General features: G+C 65.4%; 1 protein-coding gene and 1 long non-coding RNA gene across 2 annotated transcripts; both read left to right on the top strand.

Annotated features, from left to right (window-relative positions):
- Positions 1-3,014, top strand: LOC124522450 (uncharacterized). The gene is made up of 5 exons (XR_006964772.1): positions 1-143; positions 1,106-1,205; positions 1,853-1,938; positions 2,251-2,378; positions 2,748-3,014. It is a non-coding gene; the product is annotated as an uncharacterized LOC124522450 (long non-coding RNA).
- An 11,434-nt stretch (positions 3,015-14,448) lies between these two features.
- On the top strand, positions 14,449-26,770 carry AGPAT2 (1-acylglycerol-3-phosphate O-acyltransferase 2). Its single transcript, XM_047093778.1, has 6 exons — positions 14,449-14,652; positions 22,431-22,564; positions 22,928-23,103; positions 23,569-23,664; positions 25,170-25,242; positions 26,070-26,770. Exons 1-6 carry the CDS (start codon positions 14,471-14,473, stop codon positions 26,243-26,245), a joined length of 837 nt encoding a protein of 278 aa, XP_046949734.1. The 5' UTR covers positions 14,449-14,470; the 3' UTR covers positions 26,246-26,770.
- Positions 26,771-26,978: the final 208 nt, after the last annotated feature.

The following is a 26,978-nucleotide window of genomic DNA, read 5'->3' as shown; positions in this document are numbered from 1 at the left end:
CCCGTGTGGTTTTGCAGTGGAGTGCTCCCAGTGAGACACAGTCAGTGCACGGCTGTCCCCGGTACCCGGGAGGCTGGTGTTCCAGAAAATCGCAGCGAGCAGATGGCCAGCAATATCTGCAGGCACCCAGTGTCCTCAACCAGGTTATCCTTGGGTCCAGGGCCTGGACAGTCGCGCTGGGGGGTCCGGGTTGTTCGACCAGAATCAGCTTCGCGTCCCATGGGTCCCCTGGCCGGCCAGAGGTGCCCTGGGAGGAAAGACAAAGCACCCTGCTCAGGAGGGTCAGGGTTGAATACTGAATATCCGAAGAAGACCTATGCAGCCCCACCCCCACCCTTTTGTCCTGGTCATTACCCAGGAGGGGATCAAGCGGACGTGTGCCTGTCTGGGGGCAGCCCTGGTGCTCAGGCCGGAAGAGGGCACAGAGGTGGAGTCAGAAACCCTCATAAGCGAACCCTGGGGAAGGGTCAGCAACACCACGTGCTGGGGCGGCAGGACGCGTGCAGGGCCCGGCCACCGCGAGCCCCGGCCCGCCACGGGGCGTCCTTTGTGATGAAAGAAGCACCTTGCAGATTGCAGGCGAAACCCAAGGCCCCTCAGCTCCTTGGCTTGGAGAAGCAGCGCAGGGGTGAGGTCGGAGGCGAGATGCATAGCCCGAGGAAGGGTCCAAGTCTGAAGGAGTCATTTGCCAGGAGCTAGGGTCGCCCGCCCAGGCGGTGTCCGCCTACCCACCCCCCCCCCCCCACCATCGGTGAGCCAGCCCTGGGCAGGAGTCGGGTCTCGTGTGCGGTGACCAGGTCTGCGTCAGAGCAAAGTCCCGTGTGTTGCATCCCATCGGTGACACGGGGTTGTCGCCGTGATGGATCCCCGTGGCAACGGCGGCCCGTGCCCGACCGGGAAGCGCCGGCTGCTTCGGCAGACGAGTTTTGGCGGGTGGGGTGAGAGAGCAGGCGCCCGCCGTGCGCGAGCACAAGAGGCCCCACACGGTCAGCAGCTGTCATTTATTCCTGCAGTCCACAGCACCCAGAAGGGCGTCATTAATCTGTAATTTTGCAAAAGAACGAAAAAACACCAGAACACCCTGCAAACCACATTGGTTTCCTAGGACATAACTGCCTGCTGTAACCAAGTATCACAGACGGGCCCGCGGAAGACAAAGGAATCGATTCGCCCACGGCTGTGGAGACCGGAAGTCTGAAACGGAGGTGGGGGGGGGGATCCCTGGGGAGGCTCTGGGGGAGGGTCCCTCCTGCTTCTCCCTCATCCTTGGTGCTTCTTGGCCTGTGGCTGCATCGCTGCCGTCTCTCCCCTGCATTGTCGCATGGCGGCCGTCCCCCTGTGTGTCCCTCTCTGTCTTTGCGTCTTCACACCTGGCCTTCAAAGACTCTATTTCCAAATAGGCCCCATTCTGAGGTTCCAAGTGGATATGAGTCTGGGGGGACACTATCCAACTCACTACACAGACCGAGTAGTTACATCGTCTACATCACAGGCCCAAGAATTCATGAGGCATAACAGGTTTCACCAAGGGACCCTGAAATAAAAGTGGCTTAATCAGGAGAAAAGTTTATTTATCTCTCACACTGTGCTCAGAGGGTAAGCACCCAAGGGCTGAGAACCCCTGTTGTCAGGAACTTAAACTCCTGCCTTCTGTGCTGCAGTCCTCAAGACACGGTTTCTGTCTTGTGGTCAAAAATGGCTGCCGCAGCTCCAGCCATCACCTCCACACTCCAGCACGGAGGAAGAGCAAAGAAGCGAAAAGCACTCCTCTCCCTTTAAGGACCTGGAAATAATCTATCACTTCTGTTCAAGTGCCTGTAAACTTAGTCACATGACCTTTTTTGCTGCAAAGATGGCTGGGAAACGTCGTCTTCCTCTGGACAGTCACACGTCCGACTAAAACTCCCGGGTGCTGGTACCCTGTAGTCTGGAGCGCAAGTATGTCACAGGGAAAATGGCTCCCGGGAAGACTGCCCTTCCAGGGATAACCCATCCCACTGCCCTGGGCCCCGCTGACCTTTGGGCCGAGGTCAGGGGCCACGTCGTCCCCTTCAGGGGGGTGTTCTGGGAGGGGGTGAGCATAGGAGCCCAGCACGTGGTGGGGACCCAGGCCAGGCCCGGGGAGGGTGATGTCTGGGACCTCCAGGGTGAGGGACGGGGGCGGCCGGGCAGGAGTGCGGTTCCAGCAGAGGAACAGAGTATGCAGAGGCCCAGAGGCCAGGGACAGGTATGAAACCGCAGGCACCACAGCAGGTGTGAGGTTGGAGGTCTCAGCTGGCACGGGGTCCTGAGGGCCCTTGACGAGGGCTCTGGATGTGGAACTTCAGCCCGGAGGGCCCAGGATCACCGTGGACGGGGCGCAGACCAACGGCCAGTCAGTGCGTGGCCCGGAGGGCTCACTCCCGCTGGGATAAGGAGGCGGGGGGGGGGGGGGGGGAAGGGGCTCGTCTGGAGGGCCACCTCCCCAGCAGGGGTGGGGGCTCCGGGCACGCAGGGAGGAGGGTCACTTTCTCAGTGTGGGGGGGCTTCTGGAGAGGGGAGGAAGCTTGGGAGTTCTCAGGGCCCCAGGGCGACCCCTCCAGGTGGGGGGGGGGGGCGCGCGGGGCGGGGCAGGATGGTTTGGATACGCAGGAGCTCAGGGCCACCTCCCCAGGCGCGGGCCATCTCTGTCTGCAGGGGATGGGGGCCAGGGGCAGGAGTTATCCGGGCCCCAGCCCGATCCCCGCGGTGTCCTCTCCTCTTGCAAGGGCAGCGGCTGGGAGCAGGGCCCGTCCAGGTGATCCGGGGCGATCTCCCCTCCAGATCCTCGAGCACCTCTGCCAAGATCACAAAGGTCACACTCGGGTTCCAGGCGGACATAACTGCCGCGCGGGGGCACCGCTCAACCCGCTACAACGACAAAAGCAAATCGCAAAGCGCTCCGTGTACAATGATACCGTGTTTGTGACGAACAGACGTGCGTGCCTCCGTGTGCGTGGGCGGCGAGCCCGTGGTGCGCGTGCGGCCGCACCGGCATAACGTGTGCGTGTTTGTGTCCGGAAGCAGGCTGGTTAACCGCGCTCCCCTGGGGGGATGGGCTCGGGAGGAGGAGGGGGCCCCTGCCCGCTTTGTAATGACGCGTTTGTATTTCGGCATTTTTAAGTGACCCAAAGTTGGCTTTATTCCTTAGGAAGGGGGCGCGAGGGAGGTAGGAGTCCCGGCCCCTGGCTCGGGTGACTCTCTCCCAGCCCAGGGCGCAGCTAGAAGCCCAGGGCGGGGGCCTGGGTCCAGCTCTGTCCCGCAGGGGCACCGGCCTCCCGGCCTGACTCTGGCAGAGAGGGCCACCGGGAACCCGCAGAGAACAACGTGGGCGCGACAGACCGACCCAGAATAAGCATGGCTGTCATGGTTTTGGGGGTGCCACAGGGGGATACTTTGGCAAACCTCCCTGTGATTTCAGGGGACTTTTTTAAGGGGCGCGTGTGTATGTGTGTGTGTAAACCTCCCGTGTGTGTAGTTAGCTCATCTTCAGCCGACTGTACCCGTGACCGCTTTTCGTAAAAGGGGGGAAGCCTTACTGTGGCCCGAGTCCCGTCCCCAGCTCCACAGCTTGAGCTCTAACCCCCCAGGTGATGCTGCTGGGAGGGGACTGGGGGTGATGGGGTTAGTGCCCCCGGTTCTCCCCCCCTCTCTGTCTCCCCACCTCTCCCCACAGGTGCGCGCACCCAGAGAAGGTGGCCGTCTGCAAGCCCGGGGAGTTCTCACCAGGAGCCGACCCTGACCTCCAGCGTCCTGGCTCCGGAACCCGGAGAAGGGAGCGCCTGTCGTGTCAGCCGCGAGTGCTGTTTGCACGCGTGCGCGTGGATGGAGTGCGGCTCAGCCCCTCCCCCCCCGCTGTTGTGTGCACCTGCACGCCCCCCCCCCCCCCCGCTCCCTGACCTGCTTCTCTCAGTAGAACCAGAGTCCTCAGTCCCATTCTCGGGGACCCGCAGTTGGCAGTGAAGCCCGAAATGCTGTGTGTTCGTTCTGATGCTAAATCACAGAGATGGTCTAACCGTCGTGGTAAAGACAGGCTTCCCTTGGGCCCCAGAAAGACTGGTTTTCCCCAGCGCCTTGGACTTCCTGAGGGGCACCTCCGCGGCCCCTGTGTCCTGGGGCAGACCTCCTCCGGGACCCTGGGGCACGCGCTTCTCCGTTAGAACGGACCAAGCTCGGGTCTGAGAGCCCAGGGCCCCTGCGCCATTTCCAGGGTGACGCAATGTTCTGTTGCCTGAAGGGACCCTGATTTACGTAACCCGTTGCCTCCTGGTGGGTGTTTAGGATTGTCTGACCTTTCTCCTTCCTGCGTCAAGGCTGGGTGAGTGGACTTCTGGCTGAATCTGTGCCCCATTCCTTAATGATTAACTTTCGGCCCGGTACCTGTAGGTCAAAGGCTTCAGTTGTTTTCCATGATAAATGCTCGGCAGGGCCCCGCCTGGCCACCGCCATGGGCCCCAAACTATGAAAACTCCGAGGGTGCCATCCTGGTGGGGGGGGCGGGGTTAGCCCGCTGCTTCTCCTTCCGGGTGGCACGGTCCTCTGGGGCCAAGGACTGACCTTACTCTGTGAGCCACCCCTCGGCCCACCGTTCCTGCAGTCCCAGAAGGCACCTGCTCTTGCCTGCCTTGCGCTTTGTGAACGCTGTCCCCTGCCAGGACTCCCATGCAGCACCCCCCTCCCCGCCCAGGCAACCCCTTTTGGATGGGTCCCACTGCACAGAGGCCCCCCCTCCCTGTCTGACAGGTCACCGGGCCCCCTGAATGCTGGGACTCCCCGTCAGACCCTGACCCCCACACCCGATCCATGTCGGGCTCTCCCCTGGACCCCCCGCTCCCTGCACCCAGGGCCAAGTCTGCCTCTGCCTGGGACCTGGCGACCTCTGCATCCCTGGAGAAGCTCCTACGAGACCAGCAGGGGGTCAGGATGTGGGCAGGGGTGGGGCGGGGGAGGGGAGGGAGGGACAGAGATAGCCACGGCGGGGCAGGCTGGTGGCTGTGACCACCACACGTGACACCCAAGACGCTGTGGGCAGTGGCATCAGAGGGTGGCTGAAGGCTGAGATGTGGCATCGGAAAGAAGGTTCCGGGCCTACAGCGAGTGGCTCTGAGGGGTTGCTCACCCCCTCGGAGACCCAGGTCGGCCATCCGTTAGGCGCCGAGGAATCGTCCCCCACGTAGAGCCCCCGTGGGAGTCGTGAAGGGACTATTCAGCAGGGACCCGGAGACCCGGAAGGTTCCAGGGTTTGGTGCTACAGTAAGAAAGTTCTGCCCTGGGTCTGACCTCAGCGTTTCCCGCCGTGGTTTATTCCCATGCGGCCGTGGTGGCCAGGCCCCCAGGGGGCCCCCAGAGACCCCACCTCCCGGCACAGTGGGGGTGTTGGCATATACCTTGCTGTCTCAGACCCCTCGCCCCGGGGAAGCCGCCACCCGGGCAGCGAGGACACTGAAGCAGCTTGGCCAGGCAGGCGGTCAGTGTGGCCCGGAGCCCAGGCGTCCTGCCCGCGGCCAGCAGCAGCTGGCGGCCTGTGGATCCCCCCGCCCCAGTCAAGTCTTCGAAGGACCCTGAGCCTGGCTGACGCTTTGGCACAAGGTCACAGGGACCCTCAGCCGTAATCGCATCACCGGGCTTCTCCTGACTCTCTGACCGTGGGTCCGTTCGCTGTCTTAGCCTGCTGTATCTTGGGGTGCGAGAGAACCCCGAGTAGAGGGTTCCTGGGGGGTGGAGGACACAGGACATTTTTGGAATTGGATGCATCTTCCATGGGGAGAATATTCTGAGAGAAAAACAAGTTACAAAGAATCCAAAAGGTGTTGTTTTCCAAAGTCGGCTCCATGCCCAACGTGGGGCTCCAACTCATGCCCCTGAGGTCAAGGGTCGGATGTTCCACTGACCCGAGCCAGCCTGGTGCCCCGGGGAAACTCTTCAATTAGCAATAATCGTGCCCCGGATAAACCTCCTTGGCTACAATGCTGCCCCGGCACAAAGCTCCAGTTTGAGGAGAATTGCTCAGGGGCGCCTGGGGGGCTCCGTCCGTTGAGCGTTGAGCGACCAACTCTTGATTTTGGCTCAGGTCGTGATCTCGCGGTCTGTGGGTTCGAGCCCCGCGTCGGGCTCTGTGCTGATGGCTCGGAGCCTGGAACCTGCTTCAGATTCTGTGTCTCCCTGTCTTTCTGCCCTTCCTCCGCTCCTGCTCTCTCTCTCTCTCTCTCGAAAATAAATAAACATTAAAAAATTTTTTTTTTTTAAAAACCTAGCAGAACTTTATTCTCAGTGTTCTGAGGCTGGAAGTCCAGAATGCAGGTGTGGGCAGGGCCGTGCTCACCCTCGGGTGCTCTCGGGGAGGGTGCTTCCTGCCTCCTTCGGCTCCTGCTGTCTCCGGGCTCTCCTGGGCTGTGGCCCCCTCGCTCGAGTCCCGTGGCCTCACCCTGTGTCTGCCTGTCTGTCCTCTGTGCCTCTCCTATGAGGACGGTGGTCATTGGCTTTAGGGACCCCCCCCAGATAATCCAGGGTGACCCGCTCATGTCAGGATCCGTAATTCAAGACATTTGCAGAGACCCCTTTTTCCAAATAAGGTCCCATTCCCAGGCACCGGGGTGAGGATGTGGACACGTCTTTTTGGGCGGCCGCCGTCCTCCACTGCTGGGCGCAGGAGCCCCTGCCGCTGAGCTCACATGACTCCCAGGAGCTTCCCCGCCTCTGAGGAACAAACTGGGCTCTGTCGGGGCAGGTGCAAGGCGAGCAGGTAGGCGTCCCCTGCCCCGAGGGCAGGGGCCCTGGCTCCCGCCCGCACAGCTGCAGTCTCTCCCAGCATCCCTGATTTAGAGGGACAGGATTCCCACCGAGGAAGGTCAAGAGAACGTGAATTCAACTCACTCGTGCTCCCGCCTCACCTCGTGCTCCAACTCCCCAGAAGCACCTACTTGGGAATCTGTTGCTCTTGGAACTCGGTGCCGGCCGTCACTAAGAAGCCACGAGCAGGTGCTCAGGACGCACGTGTGAATTCCACCCGGCCCTGCACTTGTCGTGGACTACTTGCCTGGCGGCTAAGACAGACGAGTGCGCAGGAGAGGTGCACCTGGTGGGGAAGTTCCAGAGGGCCCCCTGGAGGAGGGGGCTCCAGACTGTAGGCCTAGAGGACATCTAAGGGCATGTAGGAGGCGAGGCACCAGTCAGGAGACCTGGCCAGGACGCCCTGTCTCTCTCTGTCTCTGTGCCTCTCATTTCCCAACCTCTGGCCCCCAGCCACTGACCTCTGGCCTCCCAACCAGTTCTGATCCCGAGGCTGTCCCGGGCTGCCTCCTGGGGGACGGCAACCTTTGGCCGCTGGGCGGGGCAGATGTTCTCTGAGTCACTGTTCAACGAGGAAATGGTGTCGATGTTACGACCTGTTCGGGGCAGACACAAGGTGCGGCAGTCCTTGTAAAGGAGACTGTGCCTCCACTTTCACTTACATTTCCTCCCCTGCAGCCCCCGCCCTCACCCCGGCAGGATTCCAGGACTCCCAAAACCATGTCCCAAGCCAAACACACGGGCAGACTTTGAGCTGGTCGTGCTGGGATGGGAGTGGGGAAGGAAGGGCCCCTGCGGCCGGGGGGTGACCCACTGCCTTTTTGGTTTCTTTGTTTTACTTTTTCTTTATTTTTCGCTCATCTGTTATTTATTTTGAGAGACCGAGAGGGCACACGTGAGAAGGAGGGGGACGGGGGCAGAGGGAGGGAGGAGGAGAGGATCCCAAGGAGGCCCCGCACTGTCAGCCCAGAGCCCAACGCGGGGCTGGAACCCACCCCCCGCGAGATCATGACCCGAGCCGAATCCAACAGACGGATGCTCGACCGACTGAACCACCCCGGTACCCCAAACCCACTGCCCTTTTAATTATTACTGTTCCTGGTTCAAGATACACAGAATGTAGGACTTGTCCTCTTAACTGTTGTTAAGGGCACGGTCGGGAGGCGTCTGGCGCATTCACGCTGTCGGGCAGCCGTCCCCTCCGTCCGTCCCCACGAGTCCCCATCTTCCCAGACTGAGCTCTGTCCCGCCACACACGGGAAGCCGTGCACGCGCATCGGAGCGCAGGATCATAAACGAGCACGGAAAGGCCCCTCCGCAGTCTCGTCCCGACAGAGCCGCGAGTGCCGGCAACCCACCCGCCAAGCACCGTCTGGGGGCCTCCGGGCGGGCCACCAGGGCGGGCACCGGCCAGAGCCCACCCTGCTTGCAGCCCGGGGGGTGGGGGGAGGGGGTGACAGGGCAGCGCGGCCGGCGCGGCGCGGGCGGGCGGCTCGGGTCGATCCCCGGGCGTTTGCTTCCCGCGGGGGCGTGGCCTCTCGGGGCTCCTCCCCCTGGCCCTGGCCCTGGCCCCGCCTCCCGGCCCGCCTCCGCCCTCCCGGGGTCCGTCCGCTAGAGGGCAGCGCTGCCCGGCGCTGGGCAGGGGCCCGGCTGGCTGGCGGGCGGAGGCCGAGGACGCCCGAGAACCCAGGGGCGGGCGCAGGGGCTGCGGCTCTAGTCTGGGGGAGGGGTCGCCAGATAAAACACCGGGCGCCCGGTTCGACCTGAATTTCAGAAAGACAACGTTTTTTAGTAGAGGTATGTTCCCAATATGACACGGGACATACTCGGGCTGAGAAAGTAGTCCCTGTTCATCTGAAATCCAACTCGTACAGCGTCCCGCGCTTTTATTTGCTAGACCTGGCGACCCTACCTCCGGGGACCGCACCGACAGCAGCCCGCAAGCAGAGGGAGCCAGGGCGGGGCTGCAGCTCTGGTTCCAAGCTCATCAGCTCAGTGGCTGGTGTCCGGATGGGCCACCGGGAGGCCACACCTGCCCGGAGCGGTGACTCAGGTGGAGGTTGGCAGTCGTCCTGGCCGGCATCCAGGCAGAGGCAGGGTGAGGTGGGGCTGAACGGGGGGACCTTGCCTCTCTCTGGCCTCTCACTCGAGGCGGCGGGATTCAGGACGCGTTGGTCCAGGCCTCCAGGTGGTAAAGTGTGCGGTGGCTGGCGGTCAAAGGCCAGAGCCGGTTGTTCTGGAAAGGTCAGCTGCAGCTGTCATTAGCGTTCTGACACTCTCCGGGCCTGCATACTGTGCCGCGTGGTCCTGAGCAGGGTCTGCTTCTCTCTTCACCCAGATTCCTCTCCACCGGCCAGGCTTCCGCCTCCACCATGGCCCCTGTGCTCCCGCAGGAGTTTCCTTGGTTATATTTACACCATGAATTCACCCGGACTTTAACTGGTTCATGGACGGAGCTAGGGGCTCTCACTCACTTTCCACCCCTCGAGGGCTGGAACCCCGCCCCCTTATCTGAGCAAGTGCGCCTGCGCGGGCAGAGACAGCGGTCGGACCCCCAGCCTCGTGGGGCGGGGTCTCCACGGAGAAACTGGAGCGCCGAGGGACAGACGGCGGTACCTGAGGCCCGCGTGCAGGTCAGCGGTGCTCGGTCCATGTCCGCGACCGTCGCGTTCTCGGGTCTGGATACCCGCGGGGCCATCGCTGTGCTGGCCACTCTGCCTGCACGGACACACATCGACCGCTCCTGCCAGCCGCCCTGACCTCCAGAGCTCCTTGGTGTCTTTCTATGGACAGTGTCCCCGATTGTCCCCCGTCTGGTATTCCGTGAGCTGACAGGCTCCACTCAGCACACGCGCTCTCCCTCTGGGCTCCTGAGGGAGGATTCCTCCATCCCGTCATCCCCTCACTGCCTCGTTCATTCATTTGTTCACCAAAAACCGGTGAGGTAGGGGGCTGGCGGGGGGGGGGGGGGGGCGGTGCTGCCGCTCTCAAGCCCCGGGGATGGAAGGGACAGCTGCACAGAGAGGCTGAGGCGCTGGGGGCCTGGTGTGGAGCAGAGGTCGGGGGGCCCTGGCCACCCCGGGCACACGGCTCTGGGACCGAGGCACCGGCAGGGGGCCCACGGAAGGTGAGGCCCCATCTCCCGGGCCCCGCTGGGCCCGGACCGTCGGTGGCCCACAGGGGGAAGCGCCGCCAGCCAGTGACGCTGGGTGGAACTCAGGCCCAGGTCTCTGCAGAGCTGGGCTCCCGCCTCCAAACTGGTGCGTCTAAGTCTCCAGATTGGGTGTGCGAGGTGCCTCCGGCGTGGCTCGGGGGACAGACACCCGCCTGGCCACAGTCCGGTGGAGGGGAGCAGACCCCCTGACTTCAGGGCTGCGGGAATTCAGCATACTTCCCGAAAGGGTGCACGGGGCCTGGTGGGCAGGGCACAGCCTTCCTCTCTCTCTCTCTCTCTCTCTCTCTCTCTCTCTCTCTCTCTCTCGCTCCCGGTCCCCCGGGCCTTCCCTCGGGCCTCCTTGCAACCTGCCTCACTGACCCCCAGCCCGTGCCAGAGGCAGGATGCCGGCCTTCAGAATGGAGGGCCCCCCCCCAGCCCCCCTACCCTTCTCTACCGCTCGTTGCCTCCTCTCTCCCCAGCAGTGAGAGGGCAACAGAGCGGGCCAGGGCTCCTCCAAGGCTCCTTGGCCCCGAGACGCAGCCCCGCAGCCAGCGGCCAAAGCCAGGAGCGGGCGGGGCAGGGCAGAGGGCAGCGGGTGGGCCGGCCTGGGGTGTGCTGGGGCAGCTGATGGAGTCTGGATGCCAGCTGGGCCAAGGGTGAGCTGACCAGAAGGCAGCCTGTCCAAGGAGGAGATGCCCACAGGCCTGGTGTCTCCCACGCGGCCTCACGGGCCCCCGGGCGCCCATCCTGGCCCACGGTGCACAGATCAGGAAACCGAGGAAGGAAGGGCTGGTCCCAAGTCACCTGGGGGCCACGGGGGCCACCTGGGTCTGGCTCTGGGCTCTGTGTTGCTGGCCGGGGTCCCGGGGATGCCTTCTTGGGTCCCTGTGTGCCTGTGTGTCCGGGGAGGGGGCTGGGCGAGGCCACCTGCGAGGACTCATCTGAGACCCGAGGCTCTGGCGGCTGATGGAGCTTCACGTGGGCCTGCTGACCCAAGCGCAGGGGTCAGACGCGCGTGTCACGGCTGCGGGGGCCGCGTGGGGGCTGCCACGTGGGGGGCCCAGCCCTTCTGTACACCAGACCTCCAGCCCTGGCTCCTCGTGGGGCCTCCTCTCCCCTGCGCTGTCCAGCGGTGTCCCCCTACCCCTCCACCTTTCCCTCTGTCCCCTTTTGTCCCTTCACGTCCCAGCCAGAAATCCCTCTGGAGAGGAGAAGGGTCTTGCTGGCTGTCGCTCTGCGGCTCCCAGACCCTCCTCCCAGCCTGTGACCCAGGAGCTCCAGAAACCACATCCAGATGGTGATGTTGCCCATTGGTGCCTGAGTCCGGGGCCGCACGTCCCAGACTCCACGTGCCCTGGCCGGCAGCCCTCGCCCTCCCTCCCCGCCTCCCCGCGGCCCTGGCCCTGCCCACTGCAGAGACCTGGGAATTGGGCCCAGAGGCCTCATCTCATCTATTTTTAAGTACAAGCCCATGAAAGATTCACAGGCTGCTTTATTTACAGGTGGCAGGATGGCATGGCGTGCGCGAGAGGCCTGAAACCATGTCGGCCTAGGCGAGCTCAGCCTGAGCGCCCCGGGCAGCCCGGCCTGGCTTGTGCAGGCCCCCCGGACCCCCCTCCCCGACGCCAGCCGGGCCCCCTGGGACCGCCCCCCCCATGCGGGCCAGGCTCCCCAGGCTACTTCCCTTCTTCCCATCCCGCCAGAGGCCCGGCTCCCTTGGGCCGTCTCCCCAGGAGGTGCCCCCCAGAGGCGACAGGGGGCTCATGGGGGGCTCCGCCGCCCACCTCCTGCCCCTGCCCCCCTATGCGACCAGCTGCTCCCTAGCCTGCTTCCCTGATCCTGCGGGATCTCTGAGACACCCCCCTCCTGGGCTTTCGTCCTGCCCCCCCCCCCCCCGCTGTTACTTCCCCCCGGGGCAGGTCTCTCCAGACACAAGCAGCAAAGTCAGGAGTGGCCCCTGCTGGGCCAGCCTGGGCCACGCGCTCATTTCATCCCAGCCGTGCTAGGTGGGGTTAGTGTCCCCATTTTACAGACTAGGAAATTGAGGTTCTGGCGCACTGGGTAACTTGGGTGTGAAGCCAAATCTTGGGACTTCGACGGTTAGGTGCCCCACCCCTGTCCCAGCTGCCAAGTGGCGAGGAGGGGTCACACAGTGCTCACTTTACCTTGGCTTCCAGAAGCGGAGAGCCTTGGCCCTTCCCTCCAGGCATGCCACCCAACCCAAGAGAGACACACAGACCACAGGGCCCCACCCTGCGGGACCCCGCAGGTCCCCGGGGCCGCCCGCTCCCTCTCCCCCTGCACCAGCACCTGGCGCCCAGTGACGTCCCCTCCCCTTGGCTGCGGGCTCACTCGGGCCTCGGGAGGGGGTGCCAACCCAGCCTTGATTATGTCACCTGGTGTCATGTGCTGTCTGGCTTAGTCCCAGCAAATGCCCAGGAGGGCTCCCAGCTGTTACCCAGCAGGGACCAGGGCGGACTCATCGCCGGGTCACCTGGGTCACCGCGGGAAGTCGGGGCACTTGGCATGTCAAACCAGAGTGTCCCTGCTCTGGCCATGCTCTGGGGAGGAACCTGAGGGGAGCCCTGCCAGTCCCCACCTACGTGGGAATCACTGATTTTAGAGAAAATCTCTTTTCTCAGTATCTCCACCAACCCAGAAGATTCATTCTCTGGGGTTTCGCTTTCTGGAAACAAAAAGGTTTTGTTAGCTTTCCAAATAGGACGTTACAGGATTGAGTATGTCTTTCAGCACCCCCACCCCTGGCAGACCTCTCCCCAGCCCCCGCCCCGCTTCCCCTTTCCTGTCCGAGGAAGAGCCTTTTCTTTTCTTGCGACGCTTCCCCAGGATGAGACTGGGAAGAAGGTGAAAGTGGGTAACAGCCTCTGTGTCTCGATGAGGACCTGGCACTGGGTCTGGAACCACCACCCCTGGGAGCTGGAAGAAGACGTCGGGGCAGCCCCCCCTCCCCCACCCCCGGCACGTGGCAGCCTCCGGGCAGCAGGTGTGGGACACAGCGGCCGGGACCAGTCTCCCTCCCTGTCGCTTCCTGGCTGGGCGACCCCTACCTCTGGGAGGCTGTTTTCCATCTGTAAGATGGGGATGCACTTGCCCCGGAGCGCTGGCTCCCTGCCCCACCCCTGGATGCAGGGGACCCTTTCCCACCCAGCTGTGTCCTTTCCTTCTGTCCTGGTGCCGTCTGCCCAGGGGGAGGTGAGTCCTCCAGCCTGTGGACACAGGGAGACGCCAGCCGGGCTGTGGACACTGACACGAGGTGGTGGCCCCTGAGACTGGGAACAAGACGGAACCAGGATTCTCTCCCAGGTACTGACAGGTGTAAGGCAGCTGAAATGCTAGGGCCACCCGGGAATGGGCCACCGCTCCCACACAGGGAACCCCACCTCCCTTGGAGCCAGAGCTCCCCATTCATCCTAAGAGCGAAGCTCTCGTATTTTGAGCGAAAACAGGCCAGTTTGGGGGGGTGGGTGCCAGGAGACTGTGTCGGTGGCAGGTTGCCTCAGCATCTGAAACGCCCAAGGGACCCCTAAGATTGTTCTCCATGCCCTTGCCAGGCCTACGTGTGCGTTCCGGAAATCGCAGGAGACACAGCACCCTGGCCACCCAGGACAGAAGCACGGGAAGGAGACGTGGCCTTACGACCTCAGCCTGCTCTGTGGGACCTGTTGGCCGCCGCAGCGGTCATCTGGGCGCCCAGGCAGGGCCCCTCCCTCTACCCCGAGCCAACGCTGAGGGCACCGATGCCGCCAGGCTGGCCGATCGCTGAGCTGATGTGAACGCAGTCGCCTGATATCTGCTCCTGGCGGCGCACCAACAGTGGGTGAGCCGTGACACACTGTTCCTGGCACGCAGAGCAGACACCCCCCCCAGCCCCGCCCAGAAACCCGCCCCATCCCTACGGCCTCCGCGGTGCGCCCACCAGGCCCGTAGAAAGAGAACGCCCGACGGCCGGCCGGCCGGCCGGCCGGGTCTCCCTGCAACTGCCAGAGGGGACCCGAAGGCGCGGATGGCCCAGGCGGCCGTCAGTCACTGGGGCGCGGTTGTTCGGCCAGCGGGCCGCCGGGGCCGTGGCGTCCTTGGGTCGCCTTTGGAGCTCCGGTTCCGGGCTAAGGGGCAGCGGGGATGTGGGGGGACGCGAGGAGGGGCGGGGCGGCCGGCACAGCGGGGGTGGGGGTGGGGGTGGGGCCGGGCGGCGGTGTCGGGGTCCAGGCCGCCGGGCTGCGCGGCTGCGGGGCCGGGACGGGGGCCGCGCCGCCCGGAGCCGCGCGACCCGCGGGAGTGTGACGGGGCGGGGCGGGGCGGGGCGGGGCGGGGCGGGCGCGCCTCACCTAGCCGCTTCCTGGGCGCGCTCGCTGCCCTCTCCGCCCCGCCCCTGCGCCCTCGCCATAAGAGGCGCGGACGCGGCGGGAGCCCGCCAGCCGCCGCCAGCCCGCAGGTCGCCTTCGCGCGGGGGGGCCGAGGCGGGCGCCGTCGGGGCGCGGCGGGGCCATGGGGCTCTGGCCGTGGCTGACGGGGGCTCTGCTGCTGCTGCTGCTGCTGGTACAGCTGAGCCGCTCGGCCCGGTTCTACGCCAAGGTCTCCCTGTACTGCGCGCTCTGCGTGTCGGGGTCCACCCTGGCCGCGGTCATCTGCCTGCTGCGGCACGGCGGCCGGACGGTGGAGAACTTGAGGCAAGGGGGCCGGGGGCTCGGGGGCCGGGGAGGGGGGCTCGGGGACAGCCCCGGGTGGGGCGGAGCGCCGGCCGCCGCCCGCTTCCGCTTCCCTAACTTTCTTCTCTCCTGTCCCTCCTTCCTGCCCCGCCCGCGCCTCTCGGGGCTCCCGGGCGGGGGCGCGGGGGGCCCCGCGTCACAACGTCGCCGCGCCCGGGAGCCCTCCCCCGCTCCGCCGCCCGCCCCCCCCGCCCCCCCCCCGCGCGCCCGGGGGCGGTCGCCTCGGAGGTCTGGGTCTCCCGCGCCGCCGCGTCCTTCCGGGCCCGGGACGCGCGGGACGCGCCGGGGAACGCCGGGGGGCGGCGGGGGGGCCGAGCGGCTCCGGGCGCGCTCCTGCTTCACCCGCGGGCTGCGGGGCCGGCCCCGGGGTGGGCTTCGCCGGAGCGCCGTGGAGTCCGGGGCGCCCCTGTCCCCTCCGCACCTCCTCCTGCCTCCGCCCCCTGAACGCACCTGTGCTGCGACGCCTCCCCTCGGTTCCCTTGTTCTAAGGTACGAGGCTCCCTGGTGGGAAGGAAGGGCGGTTTGGGCCCCGGGGTCCAGCCTCAAGCCTGGGGAAGGAAGGGAGTGGCGCCTGGAACTTTTCTCTGGACAACGCTGGGGGCCGGGCGGTGCGGTGCTGTGGGCTGGCGGGCCTGGGGTGGGGAGGGGAGGTCAGGTGGGGGCCTCTCCGGGCCAGACGCTAAGGGGGGGGGGCAAGGCTGCCTGAGCAGGGGCGTCCTCCTGCCCTGAGGGATCCCAGGCGCGGCTTTGGCTGCCATTTCTGTCTGTGGCTTTTGCAACGGCCTCTTGGCTGTGACCTGCCGTGAGGGTATTTGGTCTCTGAGGTCCCTGCCCCCTGTGTGGTTACAGGGCAGTTGGTGAGGGTTGCTGGCTTGCTCCCACCTCTGTCCTTGTCCATCCAGGCTGCCGGGGCCGGCCCACACTTTGTGGGTCCTCAGGCCCTGTCTTTCGGGGGTGGTGGCTTCCCGCGGTACCCGGAGTAGGCGAGGACCGGGACTGGAAGGTGCTCAGTGGGTCTCTGGTCCCCCGCCCACCACCACCAGGGCCCAGACAGGCGTCCACGGGAGTGCAGACCCCAGGGACAGCCCGGGGGTGGCCCTTCCGGGCCGTCTTCCCTCGTGGGGAGGGAAGGGCAGGGCCTCCTTTGGGGGTGGGTCCCCAAAGCTGGGCCCCCACCACTCCAGGGCAGGGGTGCCTGAGGCTGCAAACGTCTCTGACGGCCCGGCCCCTTGCAGGGGCCAGGGGCCTCCACTGGGCGCAGGAGGAGAGGTGTGGGTTCAGGGACCCACAGGCCGGGGGGCTTCTTGGAGGTGGTGCTGCCTGGCAAGAGCCGGGCCAGGGGACGGCACCTCTGGTTCTGAGGCGGGGGGAGCCCCGGGCCGAGCTGTCCCGGGGCGGTGGGGGGGGGGGGCAGGCGGGAGAGCTGGGCCCAGAGCAGGTTTCCAGAAGCGACAGGAGGCGGGGAGGTGGCCCGCCCCTCCCCCCACCTTGTGTCATCAGGTGGCCTCTTTAGAAGCAGCTTTCTTGTCTTTTAAAAGGACTGACTCAGACTTCAAAGCTGCCTCCCAGGGTCACATCAGAAGCCACCAGTCTCCTTTCTGACTTGGTGACTGGACCTGGCAGGCTGGCCACCCTAGGACTGGGCCTGCCCTCGGCCCCGCCCCCCCGGCTTGGGTCTGCTCTCCTTCGTCCCAGTGGCCTGAGATTCTGGCCCACTCGGGTGTCCTCCTCGGGACTGTAGAGGCTCTGATCGGGGGGGGGGGGCTTCCTGCTGCCCTCCCCTCCCTTGGGCAGCCCCGGATCCAGGCTCTGCGCGGGGGGGGGGGGCACCCCACCCCCCACCCCCCCAGGATACTGCCAGGTAATGGCAGGTGCTGTGTTCTCCCCAGGGAGAGACCACAGCCTCCTTCCCCGGGATCGTCAGGTCCCACAGGGGTGGGTCACAGGGATGTGAGCCCCTGGCGATAGTGGGGGCACCGGTGGGGCATGCTGTGAGCAGGAGTTCCCCGAAGGGGCGGGGTGGGGGGGTTGCCCCAGGACGGGACCCGGGAGGATGGAGCGGGGGTGCCGGAGGGACGGAGCGCACAGGCTCCCTGCCCCCTCACCGCAGGCCCCCGTGGGGCTGGGACATGCCGCGTCTTCACTCACCAGCTTGTCCCGGACGCCTGAGCACCCCGGGTGCCTGGCTGCTCTGCTCTCCAGCCCCGCCCTGACTTCTGGAAGAGGCCACCTTGCCTGAGGCCACAGCCTCTACTCCCGTCTCCCGTGGGCTGCTGTACCTCCACTGTGGGGACGGGCGTTATCCTGTGCCTCACTTAACTGCTGAGGAGTGCGGGGTGTAACGGAAACCCGCAGGTATAAGGCCTGCGCAGTGCGGGGGGGCGGGGGAGGTGGCCGCCCAGGGTCCCGGAGTTAGACATGGCGGAACTGGGGTGCCGACCCGCTGGGAATGACTCCCAAGCGTGTGTTTTGTGTTTTCCTTCCGTGCCCACCCAGCTCTGCGGGGCTGGATGCCAGGCTCTGGGCGCTGGAGCCCTGGGGGGGGTGGCGTGGGGGGGCAGCCCTGCTCTGCCAAGGAGCTCCCCAGGGAGCCTTTGCCTGTTAGACTCAAGTTCGCAGGGTGCAGGGAACAGTGATGGGAACAGAAGAGCTGAGCAGACCCTGGCCCGGCTGGGGGCTGAGACTAAGAACTCCTCCCAGGCCGATTGTGCCCTGTTGGCTGGGGTGGGTGGAGTTATTAGGTCGTCTTCCCCATCCTGGGAGGAGAGGCCCTTAATACACCCATTTGACAGAGAGAAAAATAAAGCTTTTCTGTGCCGCCTGTGTGAGAAGTAGGTCCCGCCGCAGGATCAGGAGATCCTGGTAAGAGCAGCTTAACCAAGAGGCTTTACTCTTTTGTGCACCGAGGGAGACCAGAGCCGGGCCGCCCAGGTCCACGGAAAGCTTCCGGCCCCTCCGGCCCCGGGGCTCCGCCGTTCTCGGGGTCCGGGATGCCACTGCTGTGGCAGGGCCGCTGGGGGGTGGCCCGCGTGCTTCTGCGTCCATCCGAACTGTCGGGACCCATAGCTCTTAGCTTCGAGGAGGTGGGGGGCGGGGGCAGCGAGGCACGATTTGTGCAGCCGATGCGTTGTTTCGGCCGGAGACCGGGGGCTTATCGATGCCGGTCAGGGTTTGAGCCCAGAACAGCCCAGCCTCTTAGCCAGCCACTCGGTGGTCCTGCGGGGGTGCACGGAGGGGGGCACGGTGCAGTCGGGAAGTCATGTGGCACGTGGGCGCCGGCCGGGGGTCCTGGTGTTGCGGGAAGGTCTGCCTTTGTTTTTCTTGGGGTAGGACGGCCAGGGGCAGTGTCCTTCCCTGGACGTGCTGCTCGGAGCCCTGGAGACCCTGCCTGGGGACTAAGAGCTTGCCGGCCCCCCCTCCTTCCAGCCCCCTGGTGTGCACCCCATTCCCACACGGCCCCTCCTAACACCTCTGGGCGTCCTGCTGCACAGGCTGGAAACCCCACCCCACCCGGCCCCTGTCCCCTCCTTGTGCTCCGACATGTCGCACACGTGGAAAATATTCCTGCCCTGACAGGTGGCCTCTCTGGAGCCTCCTGTCCCCTGAGCAGATCGATGGCTCCATGCTGCCTTCCTGGCAGGGCTGTCCCCCAGATGAACCCGCCGAGACCTCGCTCTCGGGGGGGCGGGGGGGGGGCGACGGGCGCAAACCCAGAGGGGCCTGGCTGCGGGCTGGCGCACCTCCCCCCACCAAGTCCAGGGGCTGGGGGCAAAGGTCAGCAGGCGGCCTGGGGCTGGCCTTGAACTTCCTTCCAGCTGCTGGGGCACAGTGCTGGCTGGGGGGTGGGGGGGCAGGGGGAGGGCTCTCACTCTCCTCCGCTTTGGATTCTCACCTGTTTGCGACACCACATTTCACTCTTCAGTCGCTCCCAGGGTCGCAGCCTCCTGGGCTCAAGGTCCACACCCTTCCCCTTTCACAGGCAGACGTGAGTGCTTAGTGAGGTCAGGTGCATCGCCCAAGGTCTTGGCCAGAGAAGGGAGCCAGGATCCTGACCTGCCTCACCTAGAGCTTGCGAAGGCCCCACGTGTCCTCAGGCTAAGTGCAGAAGGTCCGAGGAGCCTGGGCTCCCCTGGGGCGCTGGAAGGATCTGTGGCGTCCTAGTGCTCAGAGGTTCTAGGTGGTTCTGGGTTGGGTAGAGGGCTCCTGAGAAAGATCCAGGAAGGGCCAGGACAGCCCATCTATCTGCTCGACGAACCATCCTGCTCCCGGGGGCCACGCGCCATGAGGTGGAAAGGTGGCACCTGTCACCCACCTGGCAGCGGGCACCCACCAGGCCACCTGGGCTCCACCTGGGGAGGTGGGGTCACGGAGTTGGGGGCTAGGGATGGAGAACAGCCCCCAGAGCTGTGCGGCCGAGTCCCCGGGGCCAGCACCGGGGACACCCGGCTCCCAAGAGGGCGGCCCCGCTACGCTCTGCGGCTGCCGGAAGGGTCCAGTGGGGCCGGGTTCAGGACAGTGGCGGCTGCTTTGGGCTGGCCGAGTGGGGACAGCGTCACTTCTGCCTGGGTGGTGTCTCCAGAGCCTCAGGGAAGGGAGGGAGGCCTCACAGCAGCTTCTGGAATTCGGTCTTGCAATCCCGAGTCTTCACCCCCACCTCCGCTTGCCCTCTGCCTGGCGTCTTCTGCTTGTTTTCCGAAAACCGGGTTAAGAGTGGGTCCCGGCCCACCTGGCGTCCCTGCGGTGTGACCTTGGGCAGGCGGCTTCAGTGCTGAGCCTGGACTCCCTCCTCCGTGGGGTGGATGTCCCGGGCGTGCCCACCTCGCGGGGCTACTGTCTGAGCCGAACGTGAGGGTTCCGTGCGAGGCGTGGGGGAGGGGCGTGCCCACCTGCCACGGCTCTCCGGGGGTGGGGGTGGGGGAGCCCCGCTTTCTGTCCCTGGAGGCGCGCGGGGGGCACCCGGAAGCGTCCTCGCTTTGCTTCCTTCACGTTGAGAAGCTCTTAAAACGTTCACCTCGCTCGCGCTTTTACGGAAGACCTTGCAGCGACGTGACGTCAGGAGAGGGAGAGGTGGGGGCGCGCCGCCTCCAGAGACTATGCTGTGTCCCCGGGGACGCACCGGTGCCTCCTCCAATCCCAGCATGCACCTTGCTTCGGCAGCCTGCCCGGGTCACGGCAGCTGCCGAGTGTCGTGGTGTGTGTGTGTGTGTGTGCGTGTGTGTGTGTGTGCGCGCGCGCCCAGCACGCTGCCTGAGGTCCGCACACGGTATTCCCTGCAGTTCTGGAAAAACCAGTCCGCAGCCAATGCCTTCCAGTAGATACAAAGAGAAATCCTGACAGAAAGGGGAGAGAAGTCCTGGAGACAGGCAGACGCACCGGGGACGGCCACATCTCAGTGGGGGTGTGTCGGTGCTACCGAGCTGGACGTTTAAGAACGACTAAGGTGATAAGTTTTATGTCACGTGTATTTTACCACCATTTTTAAAGAGAGGGAGAGAGAGAGATACAAAGAAAGGGAGAAAGAAGAGGGCAAGTGGCTCTACCAGAGAGAACGCCGAGCACTTGCGCGTGTGGCCCGAGACCCTGTGCGGCGGCGGCAGGCGCCCCGCGTGAGTGGGGGTCTCCCTGGCTGCCCTGTGCCCAGCGCCCCGCGAATCCACCTCTCCCTGGGGCGGGGGACACCTGGACGGCCGCCGTTTTGTGATTCGGACCACCCTGGAGGGGCGCAGGGCCGGCCTCAGGATCGGATCCCGGGAGAGGCACCTGATTTCCCGGTGGCAATTTCCCATTGCCGGGCAATGCCCACCTGCCCTCCAGGCCTGGCTGTGCCGGCTGCCCGAAGGCTGATGCCGATTCCCCTCTGGATACAGCCAGGGTTCTGGTTCCCATGTGCTTCGCTCTGACTGCTGGTGAAACGGAGGCTTTTGCCTGTTTACTGCCATTTCCATCGTTCCTCTTTGCGAAGCACCGGCTCGTGACCCCTCCTTGTCCCCTCGGTCCTCACAGTGACCGAGAAGTGCTCTTTGCAGATGAGAAACTGGGGCCCGTGGAAGGCCAGCAGCCGGCTAGCGCAGCCCCGGAGCGGGAAGGGATGTACGGGCAGGTGTGGCCTGAGCTGGCTGAGGCTGGCCGGTCCGGGGAGGGAGCTGGCCTCATCACCTCGCCCAGCAGCCCCACGTTAGCTGCTGCGCCTCCCTGGGGCTCAGTGTCCCCATCTGCAACATGGGGCAGCCGGGTGACACAGCTTGCAGGCGCACGGCCAGCCCTGAAGCCTCAGCTCACAGGGGGCCCCGGAGGAGCCGGACCCACAGACACAGGGAGTGGGAGGGAGCGGGGGGAGGGGAGGGTCCGTGTTCAGTGGGACAGAGTTGGGTCTGGAGGGTGAGGTGGTCCTGGGGCGGTTGCACAACCGTGTGAATGTGCGCGATGCCGCTGGGCTGTGTGTGCTTAAGAGCAGTTGAGACAGTACGTTTTAGGTCATGTGTGTTTTACGACAATTTAAAAAACCGGAGTCTGGCTTTGAGCCAGCGCTGAGTCTCTGCTCTCCTGAGAGCCATCCCTGGGCCTGGGGCGGTTACTTCACCCTTCTGTATAAAGCGGGAAATCCCTCCCTTCCCATCAAGACCATGGACAGCCTCCGCTAACTCAGGGGCTGGAGGGCGCCCGGACCTTTGGGGAGAAGGAGACACTTCTGGGTCAGGAACCCTTGGGTCCGTGGGGGCACATCTTTAGTTGCCTGCCCCACCCCCCCCCCCACCCCCGCAGGGGATGGGAAAGACCCAGGGGCCCTGCAAGGAGTTGACAGGACACTGAGCCTCATGCCTTGGGCTCCGTCACCCCAAGGACCCCTGATGGGTCCCTTCCGGGGTACGAGCAAAGCGTCCCAGGCCACTCTGCCTCCCTGTGTTCTCCAAGGCCGGCCAGCACCTGCAGACACATCCCCACAGACATACCCACTCACACCCGCCGCATGCTGCTTGGAGGCGGCCCCTGAGGGTCCCCAATGCTCCAGAGCAGCTACCCGCGGGGGCGGGGGCGGGTGGTGTCCCAGGCCTGTGTGCATCCTGGCTCCATTCCTCTCTCGCCTGTGCCCTCGGAGAGTTTTTAATGTTTATTTACCTGAGAGAGAGAGAGAGAGACAGACAGAGACAGAGACAGAGTGTGAGCAGGGGAGGGGCAGAGAGAGGGAGACACAGAATCTGAAGCCGCCTCCAGGCTCTGAGCTGTTGGCACAGAGCCCGACGCCGGGCTCGAACCCACGAACCGCGAGATCACGGCCTGAGCCGAAGTCGGACGCTTAACCGACTGAGCCGCCCAGGCACCCCTATAATTATTATTTTTTAAATTTTATAAGTAATCTCTACACCCAACGTGGGGCTCGAACCCACAGCCCTGAGATCAAGAGGGGCACGTTCCACCGACCGAGCCAGCCGGGCGCCCCTCCACGTTGGGTTTTTAGTCGCTGACACGGCCAGGAACCAGACCCAGGCTGGCCCTGGGGGCTCTCAGCCTCCAGCCTCCTTCCAGCTGAGTCCCCCACTTGGCTGAGCAAGCAGGGGTGTCGGGGTGAGGGCGGGGTCACACGGGCAGGTCCCTGGAAAGCAGATGTGGAAGTGGGCGCCCTCCCCTTTGCCAGAGGGCAAGCCGGGGCTCCGTCTGCCGTGGGGATCTCTGCTGTGTCTCTGTCTCCAGTCCGGCTGCGGGCCAGCGGGGCCCTGCTCACTGATGCTGTCTCTCTTTAGCATCATCAGTTGGTTTGTCCGGACCTTCAAGTACGTATTCGGCCTTCGCTTTGACATAAAGGGCCGCCAGAAGCTGGAGGTGGACCACCCGTGCGTCATCATTTCTAACCACCAGAGCATCCTGGACATGATGGGTAAGGCGGGGCCGCGGAGGGGCTGGTGGGAGGGCTGGCCCTTCCCTGCCCCGGTCTCTGTGGGGGAGATGCTTCAGGGAGGTAGAGCCCGGGCCCGGATGAGCCGGCGGGCAAGGGGATGCTGACCCCGGCCAGCGGGACCCGTGCCTCCCTGCAGCCACACAAAGCTGCCTGTGCCTGACGCTGCGCACGGGGCGCGGACGGCTGGGAGTTCCGCTTCACAGGGTGGCTAGTGGGAAGGCATGATCGGCCCAGGCCCGTTGGTGGTCGAGGCACGGGGCTGGCGCTCTCCTCCTGGGGAAAGATGGCTGCCAGGCTCTGAGCACGGCCCCCACCTGCCTGGTGTCCCATGGCCACCTGCAGGCCTTATGGAGGCCCTACCCAAGCGCTGCGTGCAGATTGCCAAGCGGGAGCTGCTCTTCACGGGGCCTGTGGGCCTGATCATGTACCTCGGGGGTGTCTTCTTCATCAACCGGCAGCGCTCCAGGACCGCCATGACCGTGATGGCCGACGTGGGCGAGCGCATGGTCAGGGAGAATGTGAGTGTGGGCGGGGTGGCCGCAGGGGACAACTGCGTGGTCAGGGACAGAGTGAGTGTGGGCGTGATGGCCGAAGGGGGCAAGTGCTGGTCAGGGAGAGTGTGAGTGTGGGTGTGATGGCCGCCGGGACAACTGCGTGGTCAGGGACAGAGTAAGTGTGGGTGCGATGGCCGCAGGGGACAACTGCATGGTCAGGGACAGAGTGAATGTGGGCACGATGGCCCCTGGGGGGCAAGCGCTGGTCAGGGACAGTGTCAGTGTGGGCATGATGGCCGCCGTGGACAAGTGCGTGGTCAGGGACAGTGTGAACGTGGGGCTCGGGCCTGCTCGGCACTGCACAGGCTGCCACGTTGTCGTGCAGAACGGCCCGTCGGGAGCAGTGCCTACGCGTTAGCGGCGGTGGTCTCAGCCGAGGAGGGGACGGGCTGTGAGGTTCCGCTGCAGCTGTCCCTCTCTCCCCTGCAGCTCAAGGTGTGGGTCTACCCTGAGGGCACGAGGAACGACAACGGGGACCTGCTACCTTTCAAGAAGGGTGCCTTCTACCTGGCGATCCAGGCCCAGGTACGCCAGGGCAGCGCCCTCTCCGGGGAGGGGGGCAGGGAAGCAGGTCCCGGTCGGCTTCAGGCGGAAGGCGACTGCCTGGCCACCGCCCCTCGGCACCTGCTTCCTGACCCGTGACGGAGGGCATTTCTTCGGGCCTCTTCACCCACTCTGAGCACTAGGGCTGGTGGCTGATCGGGTCCAGTGAGCAGTGGGACTCACGCTTGTCACCGGGGCGCCTGTGCCTGGAGCTCCAGCACCCCCCGGGTTGGAGCTGGCCAGGCAAGGGGTCCCTGCAGGGAGGCTGGGGTCGGCGTAGAAGGCAGAGGCGGCGGGCCTGTTTGCTGAGCGCCCGGGAATGCCGAGTGCTCGTTGGGTCCTGCAGAACCGCTGGCTGGAGTGGGGTTTCGGGGGCACCGGTGGGTCCAGAGGGGCAGGGCTGGGCAGAGCCGGAGGCGGGCCTGGAGAGAGCGAGCCGCGAGCTCTGCGCTGGGCCGTTGTGCTCTGCCCCAAGGCGCAGTTTGTCCGAGAGGGGCTTGGGGGTGATGCTGGGAGAACTGGGGGCGCATCCGTCTGTGGGGCAGGGTCACCTGGTGGGGAACGGGCGCCCTGTCCCACGCCCTGTCGGGGGGTGTTCGTGTCGGGGAAAGTCATTGTCTGGGGTCAGGGGAAGGGGCTGTCCTCCTGCCCAGTTGGGGTCTGGGAGGTGGCTGGGCAGGGGTCTGCTTTCCTGATCTCCACCTGTGCCGGGTGGCCTCTGGCGCCCCCTGGTGTCTGTCCCCGAGCACGGCTCGCAGGGGCTCCCAGCTCACACACCGGATGTGCTGGGTGCAGGGGGCCGAGGGGCCCGGAGCCCGGCAATGCCTCAGCAAGGCTCTCTCAAGCCCTGGACCTGCGGCCCCTCCAGCTGGGAGGTGGAGGGCACCCCTGCCACATGCCTGGGGCCGATGTCACTTCCCTGGGCTGGTGGCATGGGAGAGAGGGGTGGTGGGAGAGGGGACACTGAGGTGTGGCAGAGCTGGGGGGAGACGGCTTCAGCCAGGAGGTTGGGCATCTTCCCCTGTCCTCTCCCCTGGTTAGAGCTGTGCCGGGATGGGGGAGGGGTGGGCCCAAAGACCTCAGTAACCTCCTGCTAAACTGGACAGGACCCTGACACACACCCCCCCCCCGCCCCTCCCCTGGGCCATCAGGACCGTAGGGGCACCGATGTGTATCATAAGGACGTGTGCCAGCCCAGGAGGCTTCCTGGTGGAAAGGAATGCTTGAGTGAAGATATGTGGGATGCGTTTACGGAACTCTGGGCCACCCAGGGTGTGAAAGGTGTCCCCAGCCCAGGGGTCAGTATGCAGAAGGGCCCTGAGGCAGGTCAGCACGTCTGTCCTGCGGCCATGGCACTCCCAGGACCTCCTCAGGCCGAAGGCAAGCGGGTGGCCAGGCAGGGCTCCCCAGTGGCTCATTCTTGGGGCTCTGGGTGGGCGGGGGTGGGCTCCTGTGTGTCCTCAGGCACCGTGGCTTCCTGTCCACAGGTGCCTATCATCCCCGTGGTTTACTCCAGCTTCTCCTCCTTCTACAACTACAAGACGAAGTTCTTCACCTCAGGTAGCGGCCCCCCCCCTCCACCGGTCCCCACACTCGGGCATAGCACCCTCAGCCGCTAGGACACCCAGAACCCCAGTGGGATAGTTCCCGTCTCTGGGAGGTTCCTCTAGGCCACACCCTGCCCCTCCGTGATCATGTGGTGAGTGGAGAAGGCAGGCGGGAATCTGGAATCCCAGCCACGAGCTGAGGCGGGCAGTAGGGGGCCCATTTCCCAGATGAGGACACGGAGGCTGGCAGAGGGTGGGGTAGGTGCCCGAGTTCACACACACAGGCCCAGGCTGGGCAGCGGCCTCCCAGGTACCCCTGCGCCCACCAGCCAGGGAACTCGGAGCCGCTACCCTTCCTTCCAGACCCTAAGTGTGGGCACCCGGTGCCTGGGTGGGAGGGTGGGGTCAAAGGTTGAAGGGCAGTGGGGGGAGGAGCCTTGCTGTGTCCCGCCCCCAGATGTGAGACTCCCGACCACCTAAACCATCAGGGCGGATGAGAGCGCGGTGGCGGGTGCGGGTGCCCGGGAGGGCGCAGAAATGTTCAGCTTGGCAGGGCTGGTAGGGGCGCCTAGAGCCGTCAGAACCTGCAGAGCGCGTACTTTGGAGCTTTGGTTGTGTCACCTATTCTCTGTTAAAAACCAACCATCTGAGACCAGGGTGTCCGGGAAAGAACCCAGCCTGGTGGGGCCTTGGGAGGCTCCAGGGAAGGCCAGTGGGCGGCCGAGGAGCAGGAGGAAGGGGGTGCGGGCGGCGCGGGAGCCGAGAGAGGCCACGACACGGGCGCCCGGACAGCAGGCGCTGGCGGGGGCCCCCAGGCCACTGATGCCCCCCCACCAACAGGAACGATCAGGGTGGAGGTGATGGATGCCATCCCCACCAGTGGCCTCACCGTCGCTGATGTCCCCAAGCTTATGGATAGCTGCCACCAGGCCATGAGGACCACCTTCCTCCGCATCTCCAAGACACCCCAGGAGAACGGGGCCACTGCAAGGCCTGGTTCCCAGCCCGCCCAGTAGCCGAAGCGGGGCAGGATCTGGGGGCGGGACGGGGCCGACCGGGGACAGGGCCTGACTGGAGAATGGACCGAGGGACCTCCTCCCCTGCCCCAGCTGCTAAACGTCACTGTGTCCTGCTCCTACGTGGTTCTCCCAGCTTTGGTTTGGCCCCGGATGCAGGCCACTGCTTCCTGTCACGGGCCTCGGATCCAGGCCTCCGATGTCCCCCAGGAGAGTCAGCTGGACCCTCCTCACGGAGCCCACCCTTGGGCCTCCCGGATCTGGGAGCAGGCCTGGGCCCAGACGGGCTGGCGGCCGGCGCTGAGACACTTTACCCTCCTGCCTGGGCCCGCGGGGTGCAGAAGCGGGGTGCAGGGCGGGCCCTCCGGGAGAAACGGGACTCTAGGTGGGGGCCAGAAACCGGGTCCTGTGCAACCAGGGCCTCGGAGAGCCAGAAAGCAGAGGTCCTTGCTCCACTGGCCTCGGGGAGCAGGGCGGCCGCCCGGGCACCGCATTCCGTTGTTTTTTATAAAGGAACTCTCGGGAGTGCCTGGTGACTCGTGATCACTCGGGGGGCGGGCGGGACGCCACAGCCCTGGGCTCCCGTGCGCGTAGCGTGGGCGCCTCTGCCTCCCCGCTCCGGGGGCCAGGCCCACGATCTTCCTGTGTTGCTGTCTTCCGTGGGTGGGGGTGTCCACCTAACTGGGCTGTGGGCATCCCGGGGATCTGGGGAAGGAGGCTGAAGATCTGCTCT

This window comes from Lynx rufus, unplaced genomic scaffold (assembly GCF_022079265.1).
Source record: "Lynx rufus isolate CCGP_SWC_20201006 ecotype Redwood Valley unplaced genomic scaffold, mLynRuf1.p SCAF_36, whole genome shotgun sequence".
NCBI classification, from domain to species: domain Eukaryota; kingdom Metazoa; phylum Chordata; class Mammalia; order Carnivora; family Felidae; genus Lynx; species Lynx rufus.
This window is presented reverse-complemented; position numbering and strand designations above follow the sequence as displayed.